Here is a 25418-nt window from a genome sequence, read left to right as displayed (position 1 = left end):
TTTGTCTTTTTGAGAATGTTATATAAATGGAACTATGCAATACATGACTTTTTGAGACAGTTTTTTTTTTTTTTTTTTTGTATTTTTAGTAGAGATGAGATTTTACTATGTTGGCCAGGATGGTCTCAACTTCCTGACCTCATGATCTGCCCGCCTTGGCATCCCAAAGTGCTAGGATTACAGGCCCGAGCCACCATGCCCAGCCAAGACAGGTTTTTTTTTTTTTTTAACTCAACATAAAGTCCTTAAAATCCATCTATGTATTGTATGTATCTACAGTTTATTCCTTCTTGTGGCTGAGTATTCTATGGTACAAATGTACCAAAGTTTGTTCAACCATTCACCTACTGTAGAACATTTTGATTGTTTTCAGTTTTTGGCTATTACAAATAAAGCTATTATAAACACTAGTGTACAGGTTTTGGTGAGAATATAAATTTTCATTTTTCTGGAATAAATGCCCAAGAATACAATTGCTAGGTCACATAGTAGGTACATGTTTAGTTTTTCAGGAACACAGCCAATTGGTTTTCCAGAATGTCTGTACCATTTCATATCCCCATCTGCAATGTCCAAGTGATCTAGTTTCTCCATATCCTTGCCAGTTCATTATTGACATAATTTTAAAACTTACTGTTTTTCCATAGTTATGGAGTAATATTTTATGGTAATTTTAATTTGCACTTCCCAAATGACTAATTACGTGAACCTCTTTTCATATGTTTATTTGTCATCCATATTATCTAAAAAATTTTAAAAGTATGGATTTACTTTCCTTAACACTTATATAGGGCTACTGAAATTACCTATTTCACACTGTATGAGTTGTGGTAGTTTGTTTTTTGAGAAGTTAGTCCCTTTCATCTAAATGTCTTAATTGTGTTTAGAACTGTTCATAGTATTTCCTTATGATTCTTTTGATACCTATATGGTCTATAGTATATGCCCTAGCCCTATTTCATTCCTCATACTGGTAATTTGTGTCCTCTCTTTTTCCTTTATGAGTCTTGCTAGAGGTTTGTTAATTTTGTTGATCTTTTCACACAGTTTTTTGTTTCACTGTTTTTCTCTATTGTTTTTCTGCTTTTAACTGCATTGTTCTCTGCTCTTATTGTTACTTGTCCTTCCTTTTGTTTGTTTTGGGTTTATTTCACTCTTCTTATTCTCATTTCCAGAAGCAGGAGTTTAAATTATTGATTTCAGACTTCTCCTCTTTCCTAAGGTAGGCATTTAGTGCTATAAATTAACCTTCATCACTATGTTAACAGCATCTCACAAATTCTGATGATGTATTTTCACTTCATTGTTCAAACATTTTTTAAAGATGAAGAGCCATAACAGTTTTATGAGACATAATTAACATTCCAATGTATTTTTTTCACTGAGACTTCTTCTTTGACCTCTGGATTATCTAGAAGTTTGTTGTTTGCTTTCCATGTGTTTGCAGATTTTTCTGTTATTCTCATCTGTACATTTTGGTCAGGAAACTCTGTATGATTTCAGTGCTTTCAAATGTGTTTGTTTTATAGCTTGGCATGTAGTCTAACCTGGTGTGTGTTCCTTAAGCACTTGAAAAGAAGGCATATTCTGCTGTTAAGCAGAGAGTTCTGTAAATGTTGAACAAATTCTGATGGCTGACAGTGTGGTTGAGTTCTGCTATGTTTGGTAATTCTTAGGGGTGTTGAAGTCTCCAACAATAATTATGGATTGGTCTATTTCTCCTTTCAGTTTTATTAACTTTTGCTTCACATATTTTGTAGCTCTTTTGTTTAGTGTACAGTTAGGATTTTTTTTTTATTTTTGGTGGCTTAACTCTTATCATTATGTAATATTCCTCTATGCTCATGGTAATTTTCTTTGCTCTGAAGTCTACGTTAAGGTATTAACATTGTCAATATTGCTGCTTTCTTTTTAATACTTGTATGTTATCTCTTTACATCTTCTGATATTCAACTTCCCTATATTGTTATATTTGAAGAGTTTCTGACAGATACATAAATGGGGGATTTAAAAAAATCTACGCCTACCACCTCTTTTGATTGGTATTCCATTCAATTTCCATTTAATATCATTATTGGTAGTATGTTAGGGTTAAATCTGCCATTTTTGTTTGATCTCTGTTATTTCTACATTTTCTTTCCTGTCTTTCTGTGGTTACCTGAATATTATTTACCTACAGTGTTTTTGAATGTATCTCCTTGTAAGGCCTTTCAGTGGCTGCCATAGATATTACATTGTAGATGCATAGCTTAATATATAGCACACTCTACTGGTATTGGCATCTTACCAGTTAAAGTATAAAAACCTCCCCTTTCTTTTTTAAATTTTTATCTTTTTTATTTATTTTTGAGAAAAGGTTTCACTCTATCACCCACGCTGGACTACAGTGGTATGCTTATGGCACTGCAGCCTCAACTTCCTGGACTCAAGCGATCCTCCTACCTCTACCTCCCTAGTAACTGCGACTACAGGCATGCACTACCACACCTGGCTAATTTTTGTATTTTTTGTAGAGATGGGGTTTCACTTTGTTGCTCAGGCTGGTCTTGAACTCCTGGGCTCAAGCAATCCACCGGGATTACAGACATGAGCCACCACACTCAACCTAAAAACTTTACCTTTCTTTATGACCCATTATTCTCTGTTTATAATGTCTAAAATATTTTTTCTCATACACAGAGAATCATATTAGACAATATAATTTCTGCTTCAACTGCCTATTATAAAAAAATCAAGAGGAGGAAAAAAAGTATTTACCCATATTTTACTCTTTCTTTATTCCTGGTAATTCAAAATTCCTCCTTTTTCTTTCGGAGACAGTCTTGCTGTGTCACCCAGGCTGTAGTGCAGTGGTGCGATCTTGGCTCACTCCAACCTCCACCTCCCAGGTTCAAGCAATTCTCTAGCCTCAGCCTCCTGAGTAGCTAGGATTACAAGCATGCGCTACCACATTTGGCTAATTTTTTTTGTATTTTAAGATGGGGTTTCGCCATGTTGGCCAGGCTGGTCTTGAACTTCTGGTCTCAAGTGATCTGCTCGCCTCAGCCTCCCAAAGCGTTGGGATTACAGATGTGAGCCACCCCTCCTGGCCAAGATTCCTTCTTTTATCATTTCCTTTCTGTTTAGAGAATTTTTTTTTAGCAATTCCTTTAGGGAAGGTGTGCTGGTGACACACTATCTTAGTTTTTCCTCATCTGAGAATGTTGTCATTTTCTTTTTCATTTGAGAGGGATATTTTAATTGAACACAGAATTCTGGGTTGATAGGTTTGTTTTTTTGTTTTTTTAGCACCTGAAAAAGTCATGCCACTTCCTCCTGGCCTCCATGGTTTCTGGTAAGAAATCAGCTGTCACTTACACTGTTCTTTCCTTTCTAGGTAAGGTGTGCCCTGTATTTAAGATTTCTTTTTTGTCATTAATTTTCAGAAATCTGACTATTGTGTCTTGGTGTGGATATCTTTGGGTTTACACTTTTTGTAGTTTGTTAAGCTTCTTGGTGGTTTATGTCTTTTGTTAGTCAACTCAGGTCTTTTGTCAAATTTGTTGAATTTTCCATCATCATTTCTTCCCACCCCCTTTTTCTCCTCTCCTTTAGTAATTCAAGTGACACGAATGTGAGAATTTCATTGTTATAGTTCTACAGGTCCCAGAGGCTCTGTCACTTTTTTTCTGACCATTTCTCTCTGTTGTTCAGACTGCATAATTTCTATTTTTCTTTGTTGAAGGTCTCTGATTCGTTCCTCTGCATTGTTCCCTCTGCTGCTGACACCATCTATTGAGACTTTTATTTCAGTTTTTGCAATTTTTGGTTGGCTCTATTTTATACTGTCTATGTCTTTCTGAGACTATTTTTTTGCTTGTTTATATGTTTACAGTTGCTCACTGAAACATATTTATGATGATTCCTTTAAATCCTTGTCAGATAATTCTAACATCTGTGTCGTCTGAGCGTTGGTATTAGTTTATTATTGTTTCTCATACCAGTTAAAATTTTCCTAGTTCTGATTATGATGAGTAGTTTTCTATTCAAACCTGGACATTATCTTACAACATTCTGGATCTTATTTAAAATCTCTTTCAGAAGGTCTCCTCTGACACTGTTCTGGTGAAACTAGGGGGGTGCTGCCTCTTTTCTGCCAGGTGGAGTTTGTAGAAGTCCAGGTTTTCCACTCAGCTTCTACTGACACCTCAGGTGGGGAAGGGAGCAGATCCTTATCATTGCTGGGTGGAAGCAAGAGTTCTGGCGCTCTACCAGGCCTCCACCGAGTGCACCACGGCTGCTCCTCATGTGGCCCCCACAGATGACATTGCATTGTGGAAGGGAGCTTGTTATTTTCAGTCGAAAGTTCTGACTCTCTACCATGCCTCTTTTGAAACCAACCCAGAAGGCAGTGGGAGGGGCACCCCATTACTGCCAGCTGGGAGTGTAAGTGTAGATTCCCCACATGGTCACTGCTATGCTGTCTGGGGAGAGAAGGAAGGTTTGTTACTGCCCCCGGGAGATGAAAATTCCTTTACTGGGCCTTCTCTGACACTATTCTAATTGGCAGTTGGGGTGTGCTACAGCATAGTGGAGATGGAAATCTAGACTTCCCACTCAGCCTTTGCTGTTAAGAATGGGGCTACTGTTTTTCTGTGGTGTTTGGCTAAGAAAAGCAGTGATAGTGTAAGTTTTCTGACTTGCTAGCCTGCTCCTTTTCTGGTCTTTAGGCTAAGGAAATTAGCTTTTTTTGGAGCTTTGTCTGCAATTGTTGATATTTCGAGGTTGCTGGCTTCTCCGGCACCCTGTCTAGGATACACGCAGCAAAAAGAAAACCCTGAAGATTCATCCATGTGTTGTTTCTCAGGACACAAGTAACCCAGGCTGGTTTGCCTTCTTTCCACCTTTCAAAATCTTTTTATGTTTGCTTTATGTTTAATGTTTAGGGTTTTTAGCTGTACTTACTGGGAGGAATACGGAAAGGTACTTTTACTCCATCTTTCTAGAAGTGAGACTATTTTAATTTCATACCTCAAATTTCCCTCTCTACTTCTAATTTGGAAAAATGAATAACTTAAATCTAGCACATTTGAATTTTACCTGTGTTTTAAAAGTTAAATGTAAGTGGAAGATATGCAAAAAAGGACCCCTTAAACATTCAGAGTCAAATATATACTGCTAAGGCTAAATACAAAGGCAAGTTAGTAAAATGCTATCTAAATCTTCATAGATAATTACATGGATATCCAAAGCCACCCACGAAAGAAAGTAAGCCACTGACAGATATCATTCTATAAGGGAAGAAAAAATTAACATAGCATAAAAACTACCAGAGATTAAACCTAAAAAAGGACAAAATACTATATTAGGAGAAGACTATAGAGAGTGTATTTCTTTTCATGGGACTCATAGACACAGTAGAAATATATTTAGAAGTTGACTAAGAGGAATGGAAATGTATTACATATTTGCAAACAAACATCTGAATTATGAATGCTTGTTATTGTTTCTTTGATAATAAAAAAATTTTGACAGGTAACCATGGAAAAGATGAACATTCTAAAATCAATATATTTTCCATTTGATTACATGAGATTATGTCAGTGTTAATCTTTTAAAAATATTTTAAACTGTGTTTCTTTATTTTCCTTATTTGTCTATCTCTTTCTGATACAGTTTGAGATTCAATTTCTGATCGCTTGCTTCTCTGGCTCCTTTCTCACATTTCAACCATCAAGAACCACTGAACTGAAATTTACATACTAAAATTGCAATATGGCTGTAGAATACAATTGTACAAAGGAAACTAAACTATAATCTAATCTGTACCACTTGAAACTGCGGTTCCAAGGTAAGGCTCTCATCACAATTCTCTGGCTCTGTTTTGCGTTTCAAACTATAGAGTTCAAATACAATTTTCTCAGGAAACGAAACAATTTGAAAGAGGGAAAAATCTCAAAAAGGAAACTTCTGATTAGAAAACAAAAAGTACCTCTTCATCCAATTCTTTCATTATCTTGTCTAGTTTTATGTTTGAGGTTCTGTAAAAACAAAAGCAATACAGATTAGAAATATATTTATTTCCTATTGCCCAGTGTTAAACACTCACATTCCTTACTTTTCCACTGCTAGAGTTTTGTATCCTTTTTTGGTGCCATGGATCTCTTTGGCAGTCAAGTGAAGCCTATGGCCTTTTTTCAAAATATTTTTTGAAGCACAAAAATTATATATGATCAAAAGACAATTAGGCCGGGTGCAGTGGCTCATATATGTTAATCCCAGCACTTTGGGAGGCCGAGGCAGGTGGATCATCTGAGGTCAGGAGTTCGAGACAAGCTTGGCCAACATGGTGAAACCCCATCTCTACTAAAACTAAAATTTTTAAAAATTAGCCAGGCATGGTGGTGGGCACCTGTAATCCCAGCTACCTGGGAGGCCAAGACAGGAGAATTGCTTGAACCTGGGAGGCGGAGGTTGCAGTGAGCCAAGATCGTGCTACTGCACTCCAGCCTGGGTGATAGAGTGAGAGTCCATCTCCAAAAAAAAAAGAGGAGCCAATTATATTAAAATTCAGTAATAAACTTTTTAAAAACATGTATAATTCAGTAGTATATATGCTTCATTAATATATTATATCACAAGATCTAGTGGCAGTAATTTCGAAGTATTGATGAGCATAAATGATATTTAGAGATAGCTGTCACAACTGTAATAAGAAAACATCTATAATTTCTATTGGTAATAAAAATTGACAACTACTGCTAATGACTGAATTGCTGCCTATGCTCAGAATTGAAACAAGTGCTAAAATTAAGTTACAAGTTAGAGAAAACATTCACCTTTTCTCATCCAAGTTTAAAGACTTCAAATTTCATCCATGGACTCTTTAGGGGAGGTCTATGGATCTCAGGTTAAGTATCCCTAAACTCCATCATGCAATACTTGCCACTACTCAAAAATCAGCTATTTATCCTTTAATACAGGATAAACTAAACGAAGAGAAAGGTAGCATATATCAAATCAGTTAAGGCACCATTTGTCAACACTCAGTGTATTATCTTCATTACAATTTGCTTTCTTTGGTTCAAAACGTAATTCTGAGCTTCAAAACCTATATATGCAACATTTTCACATGGATGTCTCATCAAAAACCTCATTCAGCATCTCCAAAATGGAACTTACTGCCTCCGTTGCACACTCCCACCCCAATACCAATTTGCTTCTCTTCTAAAGTCCCTAAGTAAATGACATCACCTAGGAATCATCCTTGACTCATCTTCCCTCACTCCCATTTAATTGAATAAAGTCCCAAATGCTGCTAATTAAGCAGGAACTTCTTTTGAAACAGCAAATTTAATATATATTTTTTACTTATTAGTTTAATGACTTTTGGTGTTTTTCCATCACACTTAAAATAAATTCCAAATTTCTTAGTCCCCCCCAAAAAAAAGAGAAAAAAAGAATCCTCCCCAATCTAGACCTTGCCATCCTCCCCACTCTCATCTCAGGCTTTTCCTTCCCTCACATCTTACAGGCCAGTCAAGGTCTCTTACCTCGCGGCCTTCACAGATACTCATCTCCTGGACCCTAACACTTCCTTCCACTCCTCTCCAAATAATTTCCATTGACTCTTCTGGTTTTAGCTTTCTCTTATCTCTGACAAAACAGTACAGGCATCTCCTGATGTATTCCTGATATTCCTGTATAATTTTATTCTCTCCCCAATTAATACATACCACACTTCCTGATAATTACTTATTTTTCTTGCGAAATTACAAGCTCCTTGTGGAGAGGGGCCATGTCTTGATTTATTCAGTACTATATTGTTGACAAGCACATTATCTTGACACTTTAACTGAAATTTTTATTGAATAAATGACTGTAACTAAAATGATTTGAATGCAGAGAATTTAATTTAAAGACATGCAAGTAAATATCACTCCACAATCCCTAGCACTAGGTTTTTATTTTAAAAACTATTTACCAATTCAATACATACTTTTTAAAAGTTTCATCTCAATTTTATTTCCTTGAGGTGATACATTTTCACATGATTATTAGCCACTTCAGCGGTTCTTATTACTTCCTCAAACTGATCCCTACTCACCATTACTACCAGTTTGTCACTTGTCTTTCAATTTTGTTTAAAAATTTTTGGGGGCCGGGAGTGGTGGCTCATGCCTGCAATCCCAACACTTTGGTAGGCCGAGGCGGGTAGATCACCTGAGGTCAGGAGTTCGAGACCAGCCTGGCCAACATGGTGAAATCCCGTCTCTATTAAAAATACCAAAACTAGCCGGGCGTGGTGGCAGGTGCTTGTAATCCCAGCTACTCGGGGGGCTGAGGCAGAAGAACTGCTTGAACCCGGGAAGCAGAGGTTGCAGTGAGCCGAGATCGCACCATCACACTCCAGTCTAGGGGACAAGAGTGAGACGTTGTCTCAAAAAAAAAAAAAAAAATTGGATGTAGAGACTTCTCCACATTTATATAACAGTATCTACCCAGTTCTTCCCCTTATTTTCATATTTTATATTTAGAAATTCTTTCCAAATCCTAGGATCAGTTAATTATTTGCTTACATTCAAATAATATTCAAATATCTTTTTTAAAAAAAGTTTGTATTGGCCGGGCGTGGTGGCTCACGCCTGTAATCCCAGCACTTTGGGAGACTGAGACGGGCGGATCACGAGGTCAGGAGATCAAGACCATCCTGGATAACACAGTGAAACCCGTCTCTACTAAAAATACAAAAAAAAAATTAGCCGGGCATAGTGGCGGGCGCCTGTAGTCCCAGCTACTCAGGAGGCTGAGTCAGGAGAATGGCGTGAACCCGGAAGGCGGAGCCTGCAGCGAGTGGAGATCGCGCCACTGCACTCCAGCCTGGGTGACTGAGCAAGACTCCGTCTCAAAAAAAAAAAGTTTGTATTATACACTTAACCATATAATCTACAAAGAATGGTTAAAAGTGAGAATTTTACCTGTTTCATACCAAACCCCCCACCTGCTCTGTCACAAAATTACCAGTGTTCCCAATTTTATTTGTTGAATACTTTTTGTGTCACCTTTGCATTTCATTTATTCAATACTATTCACTAAAAACATAAATAATTATAAAAAAGTATTGCTTATAATTGATAAGTAATTCAGTATTAAGATAGGTTATTTAAATTAATCTTGAGCATACCTCAAAGATATTTTTTCTGTGGGTCTAATGCCAATAACATGCTGAAATCAGACCCACAGAAAAAAATACTCTGAGTTACTGCTCCAGAGAACCACAGTGGACATTAGAATGGCCACATCAAAAATTTAATATATTTTAATCTTCAACATTTTACATTTCAAAAAGCACCTTATTTAATGTAAACTAATTTCCCCTTTATTTTTCTTTTTGAGACAGAGTCTTGCTCTGTCACCCAGGCTGCAGTGCAATGGCGTGATCTCGGCTCACTGTAACCTCTCCCTCCTGAGTTCAAGCAACTCTCATGTCTCAGCCTCCCAAGCAGCGGGGACTACAGGTGCACACCACTGTGCCCAGCTAATTGTCTGTATTTTCAGTAGAGATGCAGTTGCCATGCTGGCCTGGCTGGTCTTGAACTCATGCCCTCAAGTAATCCGCCATGCCCAGCCTAATTTGCCTTCTTAGTTAGCTAATTATGTAAGCAGTAAGTCAGGCAACTAAATGAATTAGCATTATAGTTTTTTAAGAATACAGACTGTTGGCCGGGCGTGGTGGCTCACACCTGTAATCCCAGCACTTTGGGAAGACGAGGCAGGCAGATCACAAGGTCAGGAGATCCTCGCTAACACAGTGAAACCCCATCTCTACTAAAAATACAAAAAAAAAAAAAGAAAAAAAAAAATTAGCCAGGCATTGTGGCAGGTGCCTGTAGTCCCAGCTACTGGAGAAGCTGAGGCAGGAGAATGGTGTGAACCCGGGAGGTGGAGCTTGCAGTGAGCTGAGATCGCATCACTGCACTCCAGCCTGGGCAACAGAGTGAGACTCTGTCTCAAAAAAAAAAAAAAAAAGAATACAGGCTGCCAGGAACAAATGTACTTTAAATATTCTGAGGAAAATACATCTATAACTAAGCCAACATAAATACAACTTCTCAATTCTAGCCGAGACATATCATGAATGTATTATCAGTAGTAATCTTTACATCCTCATTTTCTATCTACTTTCAGATGTTTGCAGGGTATAAGCTTTCAAATAAGTATTTGGTATGTAAAACTTTTAATATGAAAAACTTCAAGTATATTCTCACCTGCACTTCTGCTCCATTTCATCTTTTAACTGCATTTCATTATGCAGCTGTTCTTCCAGCTTATAGATTGTTTTCTGCAAACTTTCCTGCTTTAATTTAAAACAAAAACAAAAATTCATTGTACTAAGAATATTTAGACATTTAAAATATCAAGTCTATGTTAATATTTTAAACCTTTTTAGAAAATAATTTAGTTTAATCTTACCTCTTTTCTATCTCAATTTTTTTATTATCAATTTAACAAGCATTTTCTTAACATCTACTAAATGTCAGGCCATTAGAAATACAAAAATTAAAAAGATTTGGTTCCTGTTCTCATGAAGCAAATAGTCACATAGTGAGGCAAAGTTAAATTGGAAGAGAAAAAAGAACCTACAATGTCTCAAACAAATATACACAAAATATTACAACAGACTTTGGTAAACAATAATAAAATTATCTACAGAGTATTCCGAAGGACAGAAAAGGTCACTTCTAACTCTGCCAAGAATATATAATCCTTAAGTTGAAGCCTAAAAAGGTAAGAGGAACTGATAATCTGATAAAGCAAAGCAGGTGGTACAAGGAAGGCATTTTAGCTAGAATGAACAATGAGCCCAAACATAGAAAGGCAGAAGAAAATACGATACATTTGGGAAACGGAAAGAAATCAAGCACTGTAGCAGAGCACAGAATGTAACAGGAAAAACAACTCACTTTAAGTCTAAGAAGGTAATGACGCTTCCATGCACAAATTGGAGTTAGGGACTTTAACCCATAAACATTTTAAATGAGAAATGACATAATGCTGGCACCTCAGAAACATCACTACAATAATAAGGTGAATGAACAGCTTAGAGGGCAGTGAAGTTCTAAGAAGAGCAACCAGTTAAAAAGCTATCAAAACAGTTCAGCTAAGAGAATATGGATCTGATAAAAGGCAGAGTCTATAGGAATGATGAGGAAGTAATGGATAAAGGTATCAATTAGAAAGCATAACGTATGACCAAATCAATTGGAAGTTAGAACAGATATACCATTATGAGAGACAATCAACACACTGCTAGGGAGGGAACGGGGACAGGAAAACAGTGAGTTTAGCTCTGGCCTAGTTTGATATGCCTGAGAAGTATACAGAAGAGAGAGAAAGATTCAGGGCTGGAGCTCAGACGAGCAAGCTGGACATGAATGAGATTATCTACAGAGAAAGAGCAGAGAGCCAAGATCAGAACTTTGGGAAATGTTTAATAATCGAAAGTAAGCAAAGGAGGAAGATCTTGAAAAGGGGATTGAGAAATAAATAAAATTCAAAAATATGGGAGGTAAAAAAGAGGGAAACAATAGGAACATAAAAGAGTTAGAAAAGTCTGAAGTTCCAAAGAAGAGGGAAGTAGTCAGTGTCAAACACAGCAAAGAAGAAAAATAAGACACAGGCTGAAAATCATCCATTGTATTTGGCAACTGCAAAGTTGTTCATTAGCATCTCTGCTAAAAGGTTTCCAAGGAAAATTAAATTAGTTGATTTTGTACTTAGTTCTAGGTTAAAATAATTAGTATTTCCCCCTTGATATTATTAGAGCAAAAGATAAAGGTAGCAACCACTGACAAACTTATGGTAATCACCACTGAACAAAATCCGCCCAAAGAAAACATGAATCCTTTGAATATTTTTGAAGGCTGAAGGCACTTCTAACTCTACAGTCAAGTAATACAGTGACAGCTGACTTACAGCAACTCCTTATTATTACCTAGGTCAAAGATTTTTGAGCCGTTGTTAGCAATACATAACTTGCCAAACAGCTCTACTGAGATTAAAATGTAAAAGATGAACTTAACAGCAAATGGGTATTTATGTAGTTCCTTCACCTTTTTCTCATTTTCCCTTTTCACCACATTCTCTTATATTTAAAAGTAAATATATCAAGGAGAAAGAAAAGAATCATTATCAGCTTTTTAAAAATGGCTGCTACCTCTTCCTCTCCTCTGTTAAAAATATGTAGGCTTGCAACGTCTCTGTGCCCCCTCAAAAAATGTAGGCTATAGTAGACAAAAAGTTCAAAGAATGCTCTAGGAAGGGCCAGATAATTACTCTGGATATTTTTCAGAAAATTCCTGTTAACCCAAAAGGACCTTCTGAAATGTAAGCAAGTAAGATTTTGTTTTACCTCTGTCTCAGAACATGAGCTATATAAACAACAGAAAGAACTCAACTAAAATTTATTTTTGAGAGTAATTTACTTCTCATTGGACAAATTAAGATGATGCTGACTATACTGGTTATTCTCCATTTCCCCCATTCCCTTCTAACCTTGAAATTTCATCCTCTGCTCTTCTTTGCCTTAAAATCTAGAGTGCATTGCCCGTATTACTCTGTAGCCCTATGACTTTAAGGTTGGTTTCAACCCACAGGAGACACCAGCAGAAATCTGAAGGTAAAAAAAAGAAATACTCATTCTCCCTACACCCTTTGTGCTTCACTGTGGTTCTTGCAATGTTCTATGTTTTATATTCCTCTTCTATGATGTCAGGCTTTCTCTGAGCTACAATAAGGTTTTCTCTCTTTGCTCCTTCAGTATAGGGCAATGGCTTCCCGCTCTTATTCATACATGGGTGCTTTAGTACACTTTATTGTTTCCCTCTACTGATGTTCACAGCTTGTTAATCATCCCTCCATTAAACAATTCACTTAATAAATGCATGAAATATGGTGTGCGTGTGTATATATATATGTGTGTGTGTGTGTATATATATGTACGCAATGGAATATTACTCAACCTTAAACACGAAGGAAATCTGAACACATACTACAATATAGATGAACCTTGAAGACAGTATGCTACATGAAAGAAGTCAGTCACATATGGATAAATATTGTATGATTCCATTCATATAAGGTGCCTAGAATAGGCAAATTCATTGAGACAGAATGTAGAACAGGGGTTACCAGGACCTGGGGGGAGGGTGAAATTAGGAGTTATTGTTCAATTGGCATAGATTTTTAGTTTGGGATGATGAAAAGGTTCTTGAGATGGATGGCGGTGATGGCTGCACATCCATGTGAAGGTGCTTAATGCCACTGAACTGCACACTTAAAAATGATTAAAATGGTAAATTTCATGTTTTGTATATTTACCATACACACAAAACTCTCGTTTAAATCTTTTGAACATGTAATCTGTTTGCCTATCAAGACCCTTAATGACACATTGATATATCATAGTTCCCGATTCCAAAGATTAAAAAAGATGACCTCTGTCAATCTGTGTAACAATTTAGTTTACTAACTGCCTCCAAATATATTATTTCATTTGATGTTTGAGCAAAAAAATCAGACCGAAAAGGAGACGGGAGATAAAAGTGCCATAAAAATCTAAGTTCAGCTAACCACAGCTTCACAAACAATACATAAATTTACTATCACACACACAAATATATTACCCACAAAACAATTTTAAAAACAATTTTCTTAATATTAAGAAAATACCTACCAAGCTTTTATCTGCATTGGAGCTAGTTCTGTTATCATTAGGATTTGCTGAAGATAAGTATCTGAGGGAAAAAAAAGTTTAAAAAGAAAACAAAACAAAAAACTCTTTGATATCCCGTAACAACCAATAATAAATACTACATGCCTATTTTATGTTCAGTGTTACAGTAGCTTTGTTTTTAAAAATTAAGTGTAGGTTCATAATTTTTATAAACACAATTCAGAAATGATACATATATTAAATAAAACACCCAGTTAGGTCTAAAAATAGTAGCAGCCTGTAAACATATGACTTAATATTCTTGTAGCAAAACATAAGAATATTCATACCAAGTAAGATAAATAAAAAACAAAGTCTCAAGTTAGTTCAGATTAGGCTTTCTGGTAAGGTACTAGTGCCGCTAGTGTTGCTACTACCACCACCATGCTACAATTACTATGGCTACAACTACTATAATCACTACTTCTACCATCACCACCACTACAGTCAGCATCCCAATTAACCAGCAGAGCTCTCGCAAAAGGACATCAAATAGTTATCGTATACTTCATAGCTATTGGAGGCATCTGTTAACACACCAGATATTAATAATGTTCCAAAAGAACAATTTAAGTAAATTTTAAAAATCAGTGAAAGACAGAATCCATTAAGTATCAATAAAAATACACAGTATAATGGCACTATAAAAGAAACAGCTAGAAATATGCCACTTCCTAGGTTTTCCTTGAAAAATTATTCAGATCAAATGGAGATTCAGACAACTTTAAGACAATAATAGGGGCTATGTAGCAGTTTTATAGAGGAAAAGTCCTATATAACAATTGACAAATTCTGGATGTAGTGCAATTTAATTCCATTGACTATTAAGCATCTCAGAAATTCAATGTGAGATTCTGCTTATGTAATATAAATAAGGCATATAGCAATGCCAGTGAAATCTAAATTAGATGAGACTGTTTCGTCTCTAAGATATTTTCTAAACTTAACAAGCTATGTAACTGAGACTGACATTTTAGTCTTTTGCAAAATTAGTAATAAAAGCTTGAATGCAGCAAGGGAAATTTAAGGACATCACTTGTATACATTAATTCTTCCAACTTCTGTCATTTTCCATCAAGGTACGTTTGCATATTATATTGATGCTTTTACATAGAATCTGGTCATTTAGGTAACTTTTTAAGAAATAGGAGTTACTATATTAGGAATATAGCTTAAGGCTATTTTAAAAATCATGTTTAATTCAGCTGTAATTAAGCAACAATTATTTCTGCCCTTGGTATTAAAAGTATATTTGGATTTCAGGGATAAGAATTTCAGAGGTTTTCTATTTCATATCTGTATATTCTAAATTATGCTTACATATTACAATAAGGCTAATCAATATTTTTGCCAGGGCCAGGTGCAGTGGCTCACACATGTAATTCAATGGGATTATTTTGGGAGGCCAAGGTGGGTGGATCACTTGAGGCCAGGGGTTTGAGACCAGCCTGGCCAACATGGTGAAACCCCATCTCTAATAAAAATACAAAGATTAGCCAGGCGTGGTGGTACGCATCTGAAATCCCAGCTACTCAGAGGCTGAGGCACAAGAATCACGTGAACCCAGGAGGCGGAGATTGCAGTGAGCCAAGATCACACCACCACACTCCAGCCTCGGCAACAGAGTGAGACTCTGTTTCAAAAAAAAAATATATATATATATATATATATAGTTGGTTCTTTCTTATTAAGAGCAACCGTACCTTTGCCTATTCATGTAGTAATTACTTAAAAAATACTACATATATTTGTCAATGGGCTATGACAGGTAAGAACACAGTATATATGGCTGGGGGCGGTGGCTCACACCTGTAATCCCAGCACTTTGGGAGGCCAAGGCAGGCAGATCACAAGGTCAGGAGATCGAGACCATCCTGGCTAACATGGTGAAACCCCGTCTCTACTGAAACTACAAAAAAAAAAAAAAAATTAGCCGGGCTTGGTGGCAGGTGCCTGTAGTCCCAGCTACTCGGGAGGCTGAGGCAGAAGAATGGCGTGAACCCAGGAGGTGGAGCTTGCAGTGAGCCGAGATCACGCCACTGCACTTCAGCCTGGAAGATAGCGAGACTCCATCTCAAAAAAAAAAGCAGTATAATTTCTACTTTTAAGAAACTTAAAAATTAGTTTGGGCCATAAAACATGAATACAAAGAAAAACTAGAGAACATAATCAAGTGCATGATAATGTAGGACAAGGAGTAGAATAAATGTTTATGTAACTCAAGGTTACCATTATACAGAGAAACTTAAAGTTATTAACTGCTGGACTCTACTACAGAAAATACAAAAACATTGGAGGTTGTTTATTATCAACAACTTGAGTGTTTCAGAAACCAAGTCAAAGAATAATTGATAAGAATACAAAAAGTTAACGAACACTTCAGCAGGCTGGGCATGGTGGGTCACACCTGTAATCTCAGCACTTCGGGAGGCCAAGGCAGGCAGATCACCTGAGGTCAGGAGTTTGAGACCAGCCTGACCAACGTGGAGAAACCCTGTCTCTACTAAAAACACAAAATTAGCTGGGCGTGGTGGCGCATGCCTGTAATCGCAGCTACTCGGGAGGCCGAGGCAGGAGAATGGCTTGACCCCAGGAAACAGAGGTTGCAGTGAGTCAAGATTGCATCATTGCACTCCAACCTGGGCAACAAGGGCAAAACTCTGTCTCAAAAAAAAAAAAAAAAAAAAGAACGCTTCAGCAAAAATCACCCTGAAGCTCTTCTGTATATGTATGTTAATTGAAAATAGTTAAAATATTATACTCATGGAGTGTTAGGGAGGAAAAAAAGGTAAGTGCCAGCTATCTCACTGATGATGCAACAAAAAGTATTAAGTACTATCTTACAGTGAATTACTGAATAAGTTTCAAAAAGCCAGACTAAATTGTCTTTCTGATTTCTAAGCTTAACCTGAATGGCTCTAATACTAAAATGACAAGACTCTTCACTTTAAAATAAGATTAGTTATAAAGACCTCAAATGTAATAATTTACTCCAAGCAAATCCGTTATCTGATACCATTCCAAAGGAGTATAATTTGATTAGAAGTACATATTTTTGAGGTAATTAAAAGCAGATTTAACCCACCCAGTAAGTGTTATCATATAGTTCAATGCATTATATTGGTATAGCACTTTGTTTAGATTTCTCCTTCCTTCACTTCCTTCCTTCCTTTTTTTTTTGAGACGGTCTCACTCCATTGCCCAGGCTGCAGTGCAGTGGCATGATGATCTTGGCTCACTGCAACCTCCGTCCCCCAGGTTCAAGCAATTCTCCTGCCTCAGTCTCCCAAGTAGCTGGGATTACCGGCATGTGACACCACACCTGGCTAATTTTTGTAGTTTTAGTAGAGACAGGGTTTCACCACGTTGGCCAGGCTAGTCACGAACTCTTGGCCCCAAGTGACCCGCCCACCTCGTCCTCCCAAACTGCTGGGATTACAGGCGTGAGCCACCGTGCCTGACTGAGATTTCTACTATGTCGTTCTTACCAACCTACATTGTACAATTTATCCCTTTCTCACCAAATGTGAGCCTCTCAAGAGAAGGTACTGTATCTTATTCATCCTTCTCCATGCAATTTGGTGCTTAGTATATACCTGACAAATAATAAGTTATCAAAGATATCTGTGGAATGAACAAATGCTCAGCACACTAAAATAATGTTAAATGTTTAACTTAAATCTCAAGTACATTAGAGTAAAGCTAACATGAACTCATACCACTGATACTAATAGTTACACTGAGTGCTTATACCATGCAAAGCACTCTTCTAAGTGCTGTACTGTGTTTAATTTACTTAAACCTTACTGTTGGGAACAAGCCCCCCAAAAACTGGCCATAAACAAAATCTCTGCAGCACTATAACATGTTCTTAATGGCCCTAACACCCAAGCTGGAAGGTTGTGGGTTTACAGGAATGAGGGCAAGGAACACCTGGCCCGCCCAGGGCGGAAAACCACTTAAAGGCATTCTTAAGCCACAAACAATTAGCATGAGAGAACTGTGTCTTAAGGGTGTGTTCCCGTTGCAGTTAAATAGCCCAACCTATTCATTTAATTCCACCCATCCCTTGTTTCCCATAACGGATACTTTTAGTTAATTTAGTATCTATAGAAACAATGCTAATGACTGGTTTGCTGTTAATAAATGTGAGGGTAAATCTCTGTTGCGGGCTATCAGCTCTGAAGGCTGTGAGATCCCAGATTCCCCACTTCACACCTCTATATTTGTGGGTGTGTGTCTTTAACTCCTCCAGCACCGCTGGTCTTGGCACCTTACAACAATCTTGTGAGGTAAGTAGGCAAGTAGTATTATTGTTATTATCATCATCCCTATTTTTGAGGAAATGGAGGCATAAAAGGCCAAAGTTATTTATTTGTCCAAGGTCACAGTGGAGGTAATACTACATGTTATAACACATGGTAAATTAAATGGGTTTGGGGAGGAATTACTTAATTTTTGAAGAGCTAAAAATTGATAGGATCTATATGGTGATGATAACGCCAGAAAAGTCTACATGTGGGGGGAGGGGGGGGGATTGCATTGGGAGTTATACCTGATGTAAATGACGAGTTGATGGGTGCAGCACACCAACATGGCACAAGTATACATATGTAACAAACCTGCACGTTATGCACATGTACCCTAGAACTTAAAGTATAATAATAATAATAAAAGAAAAGAAAAGAAAAGAAAAGTCTACATACTGGCCAGGCATGGTGGGTCATGCCTGTAATCGCAGTACTTTGGGAGGCCAAGGCGGGCAGATCATGAGGTCAGGAGTTCAAGACCAGCCTGGCCAACATGGTAAAACCCCATCTCTACTAAAAATACAAAAATTAGCTGGGTGTGGTGGTGAGCACCTGTAATCCCAGCTACTCGGGAGGCTGAGGCAGGAGAATTGCTTGGACCCAGGAGGTGGAGGTTGCAGTGAGCCAAGATTGTGCCACTACACTCCAGCTTGGGTGACAGAGCAAGACTCCATCTCCAAAAAAAAAAAAAGTCTACATGTTGTTTCAAAATGTATTATAAACCATAAGTCTACAGATCAAAATATCAGTATTTATAGCATCTTTTGACCTACTAATTGTTGTAACTTGAGGATATATAGTATATCATTTAGCAAAAAAATTTTGAAAAACAGTGTCCTAAACATGGATGAGTCCAAGACAAATTACATATGAAATACTGGAGATATCATGCATCAATGAAAAATTGCATAAGGTATATCTTTATATACCATTAAATCTAATTTAAAAATGATTTTTAGATATTTCTAAGAACAAAATCGGCACTTACTCCTACAATCACTGTTTAGCATACTTACCTACGATTGCTATAATATGTAAATCCTACAAAAGGTAGTTGATTGCCAACAAAAGCTTTAGGAATAGGGAATGTTTCTTCCTCTCCTTTATCTTCTTCCAAGTCATCAAAATTACTAGTATCAATGTCACTACTTAAATCAGGTACAACTGGTGCTACAGCTAAAAACAGAAACAAAATTAGTTGCTCATTTCAAACTTAAAATACAAGTAAAGTGAAGCAGATTCCATACCAACTACTGATGGTTTCTCTCTTATAAAAGCTTGCAAACCACAAATTCTACCTGGCTTGAACCCTATTATACTAAGCTTTACCAGGATTAAAAATCAACTGATAATTGATCATTATGTAATTCTATGAAACAATTATCTTCAAAGTCACCTATAATTATCTATACCTTGGGTTTAACTTCACTATTACAAATCAAGCATTATTAAGGTTTGTTTTAGAATGTACCAATAAATACACAAAAGCATTCAGGACTACAGAAAAAACTTTCCAGAAACTAAAGCATAACAAACCGTACTCGAAAAAATTGTTTATCTTTAAATATAGTATTTTTTGGTTAATCTGCTTTATAGTAAACCAGAAATTAAGGTTACTTCTTAGCTTCCTGGACACAATAATTTGGTACTGAAATATTTTTACTCACTCAGAATCCAGATGATCAATACTCCTCTCTCCCACCCCAATATCTCCATAAGATTAAGCCACAGGAGCAACGGATTTGGAATTGTATTTTCAGACTAGCTACCTCTAGAATCAAGTGATTAAGACTAATGCAGTGAGGTATTTATGATATTATTGTTAACAAAAAAGGGCAGTAATACAAAAAACGGACATGACATCTTCAAGAATTATAAATTTGATATGGACCAAGTCTTACATATACTTAATAATATAAAACCATATGTGACAACGTTTAAATATTCATAATATAGGAGAAAATACTATATAAAACTAATACTACTAACATCTACTTCTGGGACTTGAATGTTACAAGAGGTACATCTAAAAATAAATTCTAAGAAAATAAAAGTTTAAGAAAATTTATTTTTTAGCTTAAAGATACTGTAGTATAATAAAACATCCCTGAATTATGATCATCAAAATACTAAAAAATTATTTTAGGTACAACAACCTCATGTTCTTTTAGGGAAAAGGAATCAATTTTCTTTCAATCATCTAGGTATTTCAGGCAAGAAATACTTATTGTTGTGTCATCTGAGACACAGTAAATTAATATTTAGGGAACGAAACAACACATTTACCCGAATGAAGCCGTAGTACTAACTAATAGTAACAAGAGAGTGAGATTAGAGCTTTTCCACCATTCCACTTTCCTGAATGGCCAACAGAACTGATTAGACAAGGCTAGCTTTCTAATATTTGTAAAATGAGGGGAAAACACAAACGGTTGCCGCCCTTGGGAAATACAAAAGTAAATTATGGTCTTGGCATAAATGTTACGTTAAAAGTGATCTCAATCAGAGACACTTTTGCCTGCTGGAGGGCATTCAGCAATGTCTGGGTACATATTCCGGTTCTCATTAATGGAAAAAAGGTGTTACTGGCACCTAATGAGTACAGTCATGGGATGCCACTAAACATCCCTAAGTTTCGGATAATCCCACAAAAAGAATTATTTGTCCACTGCTAAGGCTCAGAAAACCTGCTTTAAAATTATATCAGAAAGAGAGAAGCAGAATAAGTGTGCTGCATTTTCTCTTGCTGTTTCTGATGGACCTACTCTTTTTATAAATGACACTATTTCACAGTAGTTCTAAAATGACAAATTCTCACCTGTTTAAATTCTGAGACACAAGTGGGGAAAATATTGGAAGAGTTATAAAAGTAATTATTTCTGCTTCTAAATTAAGATGCTTACTTAGGCTTTATATAATGCCATATAATCACTTCAGAACTAATAAGAATAAAGATAACTTTACGGAATAAACATCAGTATATATTTGTTTAAAAATCTGCCTTCATTAAATAACTGTTAATTTAGAAACCATGTTCCATAAAAAAGAATCCAGCAGATGTTGTCAAAAATGGCAAAGTAGGAAACACAAAGAAAACATACTTCCAAACGCTGAGTTGACAAAAACTACCAGAGCAACTTTCTGAGAACTCTGGAACCTAATAAAAAACTAGTAACAAGCAGGGAGTGTTTAAATGAAGAAAGAAGATACAAAAATTTGGCATTTAGGGAAACCTCTGTCACTGGCTGAGATAATGAAATGGAGATTTCAGTGAATACACACGACAATGCAAAAATAGTTTGGAAAAGTCACTATCACAGCCCACAACAAGCAACAACAGCAAGCCCTGCGTAAAAGAGGAAGATCTGATTTCCAGAGTTACAACACTGTAATATCCAAAATGTCCCTCTTAGAAGGATACAGCTGCTTTAAAACAATGTCCAGTTTACAACAAAAAATTACAAAGCATGTAAAGAAGCAAGAAAGTAATAGGCCATTCACAGGGAATATAGAAAATGATAGAAACCACCACTGAGGAAACCAAGACATTAGATTTACTCAACAAAACCTTAAACTCTCTTAAATGTGTTCAAAAAACAAACGAACACTATAGACAAGGTACCCGGAAGATGATGTCTTAACAAAGAAAAAATATCATGAAAGAGATCGAAAATAAAACCAAATAGAAAGTCTAGCACCGAGAAGTACAATAGCTGAAGTTAAAATTTCTCTAGAAAGCTTCAACAGCAGATCTGAATAGGCAGAGGAAAAAAATCAGTGAACTTGAAAATAGGACAAATGAAATTATCAAGTGTGAGGAACAGTAAGAAAAAGAATGAAATAGTGAACAGAGACTAAGGAAACTGTGGCATCAAACCAGACCAACATGCAGATTATGGGAATTCCAGAAGGAGAGAAAGGGGCAAAAAGACTATTTGAAGAAATAATGGCCAAACCTTTCCAAATCTGGTAAAATATATAAATCTACACATCCAAGAAGCTGAATGCCAACTATGAAAAACTCCAAAAACTCCACATGAAGACATACCATAATCACATGCCATAATCAAACTGTCTTAACTCAAAGCCACATGAAGAAGAAAAAGGAGTATCAGTAAAGGTAACTATTTAGATAAATGTAAATAGAAGCAGGTTTTTGAAAGCTACTCAAAGTAAAGTGGTATCAATTCAACCTAGATTGTTATCAATTTAGAATGTTAAGTGTAATTCCATGTTAATTGATAAGAAAATGACTAAAAAATATACAGAAAAGGAAAAGAAGGAATCAAAATAGCATACTAGGGTAAAAAACTAAACACAAAAGAAAGCAATAATGTATTATCTGAGGAATAAAAAGGAAATATATGACATAGAAAACAGGAAGATGACAGAAGTCTTTTCTTATCAGTATTCACTTTACATTTAAATGGATTAAACTCACCAATCAAAAGGCTGAGATGGGTAGAATGCAACAAAAAATGATTCAACTGTATCTGTCTATAGAGACTCGCCTAAGATCCACAGACATAGGTTAAAACGTTACCTGACCTGCATCCACAAGTTAAAAGTAATGGAGGAAAAAAGATAATTCCATGCAAAAGGGAGCTGAAGTGGCTACATTAACATGAGACAAAACAGACTTTAAATAAAAAACTGTCAAAAGAGGCAAAAAAGGACACTACATATTAATTGATAAAAGGCTCAATCCATTAAGAAAATATGATGACTATAAATATGTATGCATCTAACACAGCCCCAAAATGTAAGAAGCAAAAATAGACATGAATGCAGGAAAAAAACCGTTCTAAAATAATAGTCTGACACAGTTTTATAGCTTGTCCCCACAAATGTCATGTTGAAAAGTAATCCCTAATGTTGGGGGGCGGGGGCTGGTGGGATGTGACTGGATCACAGAAGTGGATTTCTCAAGAATGGTTTAGCACCATTCCCTTGGTGTTGTCCTCAAGACAGTGAATGAGTTATTGCCAGATCTGGTTGTTTAAAAACATGTGTCATTGTCCCCCTCACCCTCTTTCTTGCTCCTGGCTCTTACCATGTAATGGGCCTGTTCTCACTTTGACTTCTGCAATGAGTAAAAGCTCCCTGAGGCCTCTCCAGAAGCTGAGCAGATGCCAGCAACATGCTTGTACAGCCTGCAGAACCATGAGCCAATTAAAACTCTTTTCTTTATAAATTACCAGTCTCAGATATTCCTTTATAGCAATGCAAAAATGGCTTAACACAAGTTGGTGTCTTCAATAACCTACTTTCAACAATGGATAGAACATATAAATAGAAGATCAATAAGAAAACAGAAGATATTAACTTCACAAACCAACTAGACGTAACAGGCGTGTACAGAACACTCAACAACAGCAGAATACACATTTTTCTCAAGTGTATATGGAACATCTTCCAAGACAGATTATAAGTTGGACCAAAAAACAAGTCTTAAGAAGTTTTAAAACACTGAAATCATACAAAGTATCTTCTTTAACCACAAGAGAATGAACCAAGAAGTCAGTAATAGGAAAAAAACTGAAAGTTTCACAAATACATGGAAATTAAACAAAACACTCTTAAATCACCAGTGACTGAAAGAAATAATCACAGGAAGACTAAATACTTAGAAACAAATGAAAATGGGAAGACTAAATACTTTGAGACAAATGAAAATGAAAACAACATACCAAAATGTATGGGAGTCAATGAAAGCAGTGCTCCGGTGGAAATTTTACCTATAAATGTCTATTATACTAAAAACCAATGATCTCAAGCCAATAACCCAACTTGACACTACAAGGAACTATAAAAAGAAAAGCAAATTAAACCAAGAGCTAGCAAAAGGAAAGAAAGAATACAGATTGGAGTGCATAGAAATAAAACTGAGAATAGAAAATCAATAATGCAAATTAACAAAACTAAAAAATCGTTTCTTTATAAAAATCAGCAAAATTGACAATCCTTCTACTGAACTAAGAGGGGGACAAAAAAAAACCCAGAAGACACAAACAACTAAAATAAAAAATAAAAGTAGGGGCATAACTACCAACCACATAGAAGTAAAAAGAAAATACAATGCATAATCTTACAGTGACTTTTTTTTTTCCTTTTTTTTTGGAGACAGAGTCTTGCTCTGTCACCCAGGCTAGAGTGTAGTGGTGCAGCCTTAGCTCACTGTAACCCGTGCTTCCTGGGTTCAAGTGATTCTCTGTCTCAGTCTCTGGAGTAGCTGGGACGACAGGAGTGCACCACCATGCCTGGCTGGTTCATTTTTTTTTTTTTGTATTTTTTGTAGAGATGAGGTTTTGTCATGTTGGCCAGGCTGATCTCGAACTCCTGGCCTCAAGTGATCCACCTACCTCGGCCTCCCAAATTGTCGGGATTACAGGGGTTAGCCACTACGCCCGGCCTACAGTGACAAATTAGATAACTTAGATGAAATAGAGACATTCCTGGAAAACACAGACTGCCAAAATTTATTTTAAAAGAAATAAAGAATCATAATAGGGCCATAGTGGCTCATGTCTATAACCCCAGCACTTTGGAAGGCCAAGGGAGGGTGGCTTGAGACCAGGAGTTTGAAACCAGTCTGGGCAACATAGCAAGACACCATCTCTACAGAAAATAAAAAGAAAATTAGCCAGGTGTGGTGACACATGACTGTGTTCCTAGCTACTTGGGAGGCTGAGGCAGGAGGATCCCTTGAGTCTGAGAGTTCAACAATACAGTGAGCTAAGATCATGGAACCGCATTCCAGCCTGGGCAACAGAGCAAGACCTTGACTCTATTAAAAAAATAAAACAAAATGAAGGAAAAAAAACCCATATGGTATTAAAAAAATAAAACAAAATGAGGGAAAAAAAACCCATATGATCATTTCAGTTGTCATATAAAAAGCATTTGACAAACACAACACCCTTTCATGATTGAAAACACTTGGCCAACAAGGAATAGAGAGGAACTTCCTCAATATGATAAAGGACATTAATGAAAATCCCACAGCTAACATTATACTCAGTGGTGAAAGACTAAAAGTTTCCTCCTGTGACCAGAAACAGACAAGGTGCCTACTTTTACCACTGCTATTCAACACTTTACTGGAAGCTCTAGTCTGAGTAATTAGGCAAGAATGATAAATAAAAGGCATATAAATTGGAAAGGAAGAAGTAAAACTCTCTCTACTCGCAGGTGACAGGATCCTAATATAGAAAATCCTAAAGAAGCTACAAAATAATACATTAGAGGTAATAGACAAATTCAACAAAATTGCAGGTTACAAGATCAGAAATAAAAGTTCTTCTTCTTTTTTTTTTTTTTTTTTGAGATGGAGTCTTGCTCTGTTGCCCAGGCTG

The 25418-nt window shown here is 36.4% G+C and overlaps 1 protein-coding gene across 1 annotated transcript in view; it reads right to left on the bottom strand.

Moving 5' to 3' along the window:
* Positions 1 to 25418, bottom strand: part of ROCK1 (Rho-associated, coiled-coil containing protein kinase 1) — a 158036-nt gene that overhangs the window by 60931 nt on the left and 71687 nt on the right. Inside the window, exons 10-13 of the mRNA XM_011957774.1 lie at positions 19080 to 19239; positions 13715 to 13775; positions 10248 to 10336; positions 5972 to 6020 (exon numbers count right to left, since the gene is read on the bottom strand). Coding sequence (XP_011813164.1) covers positions 5972 to 6020; positions 10248 to 10336; positions 13715 to 13775; positions 19080 to 19239 — 359 coding nt within the window. The remainder of the gene's footprint in view (positions 1 to 5971; positions 6021 to 10247; positions 10337 to 13714; positions 13776 to 19079; positions 19240 to 25418) is intronic.

This window comes from Colobus angolensis, unplaced genomic scaffold, assembly GCF_000951035.1.
Source record: "Colobus angolensis palliatus isolate OR3802 unplaced genomic scaffold, Cang.pa_1.0 Scaffold45, whole genome shotgun sequence".
In the NCBI taxonomy this organism is placed as follows: Eukaryota; Metazoa; Chordata; class Mammalia; order Primates; family Cercopithecidae; genus Colobus; species Colobus angolensis.
The sequence above is the reverse complement of the archived record's forward strand: the minus strand, read 5'-3'. Positions and strand labels throughout refer to the sequence as shown.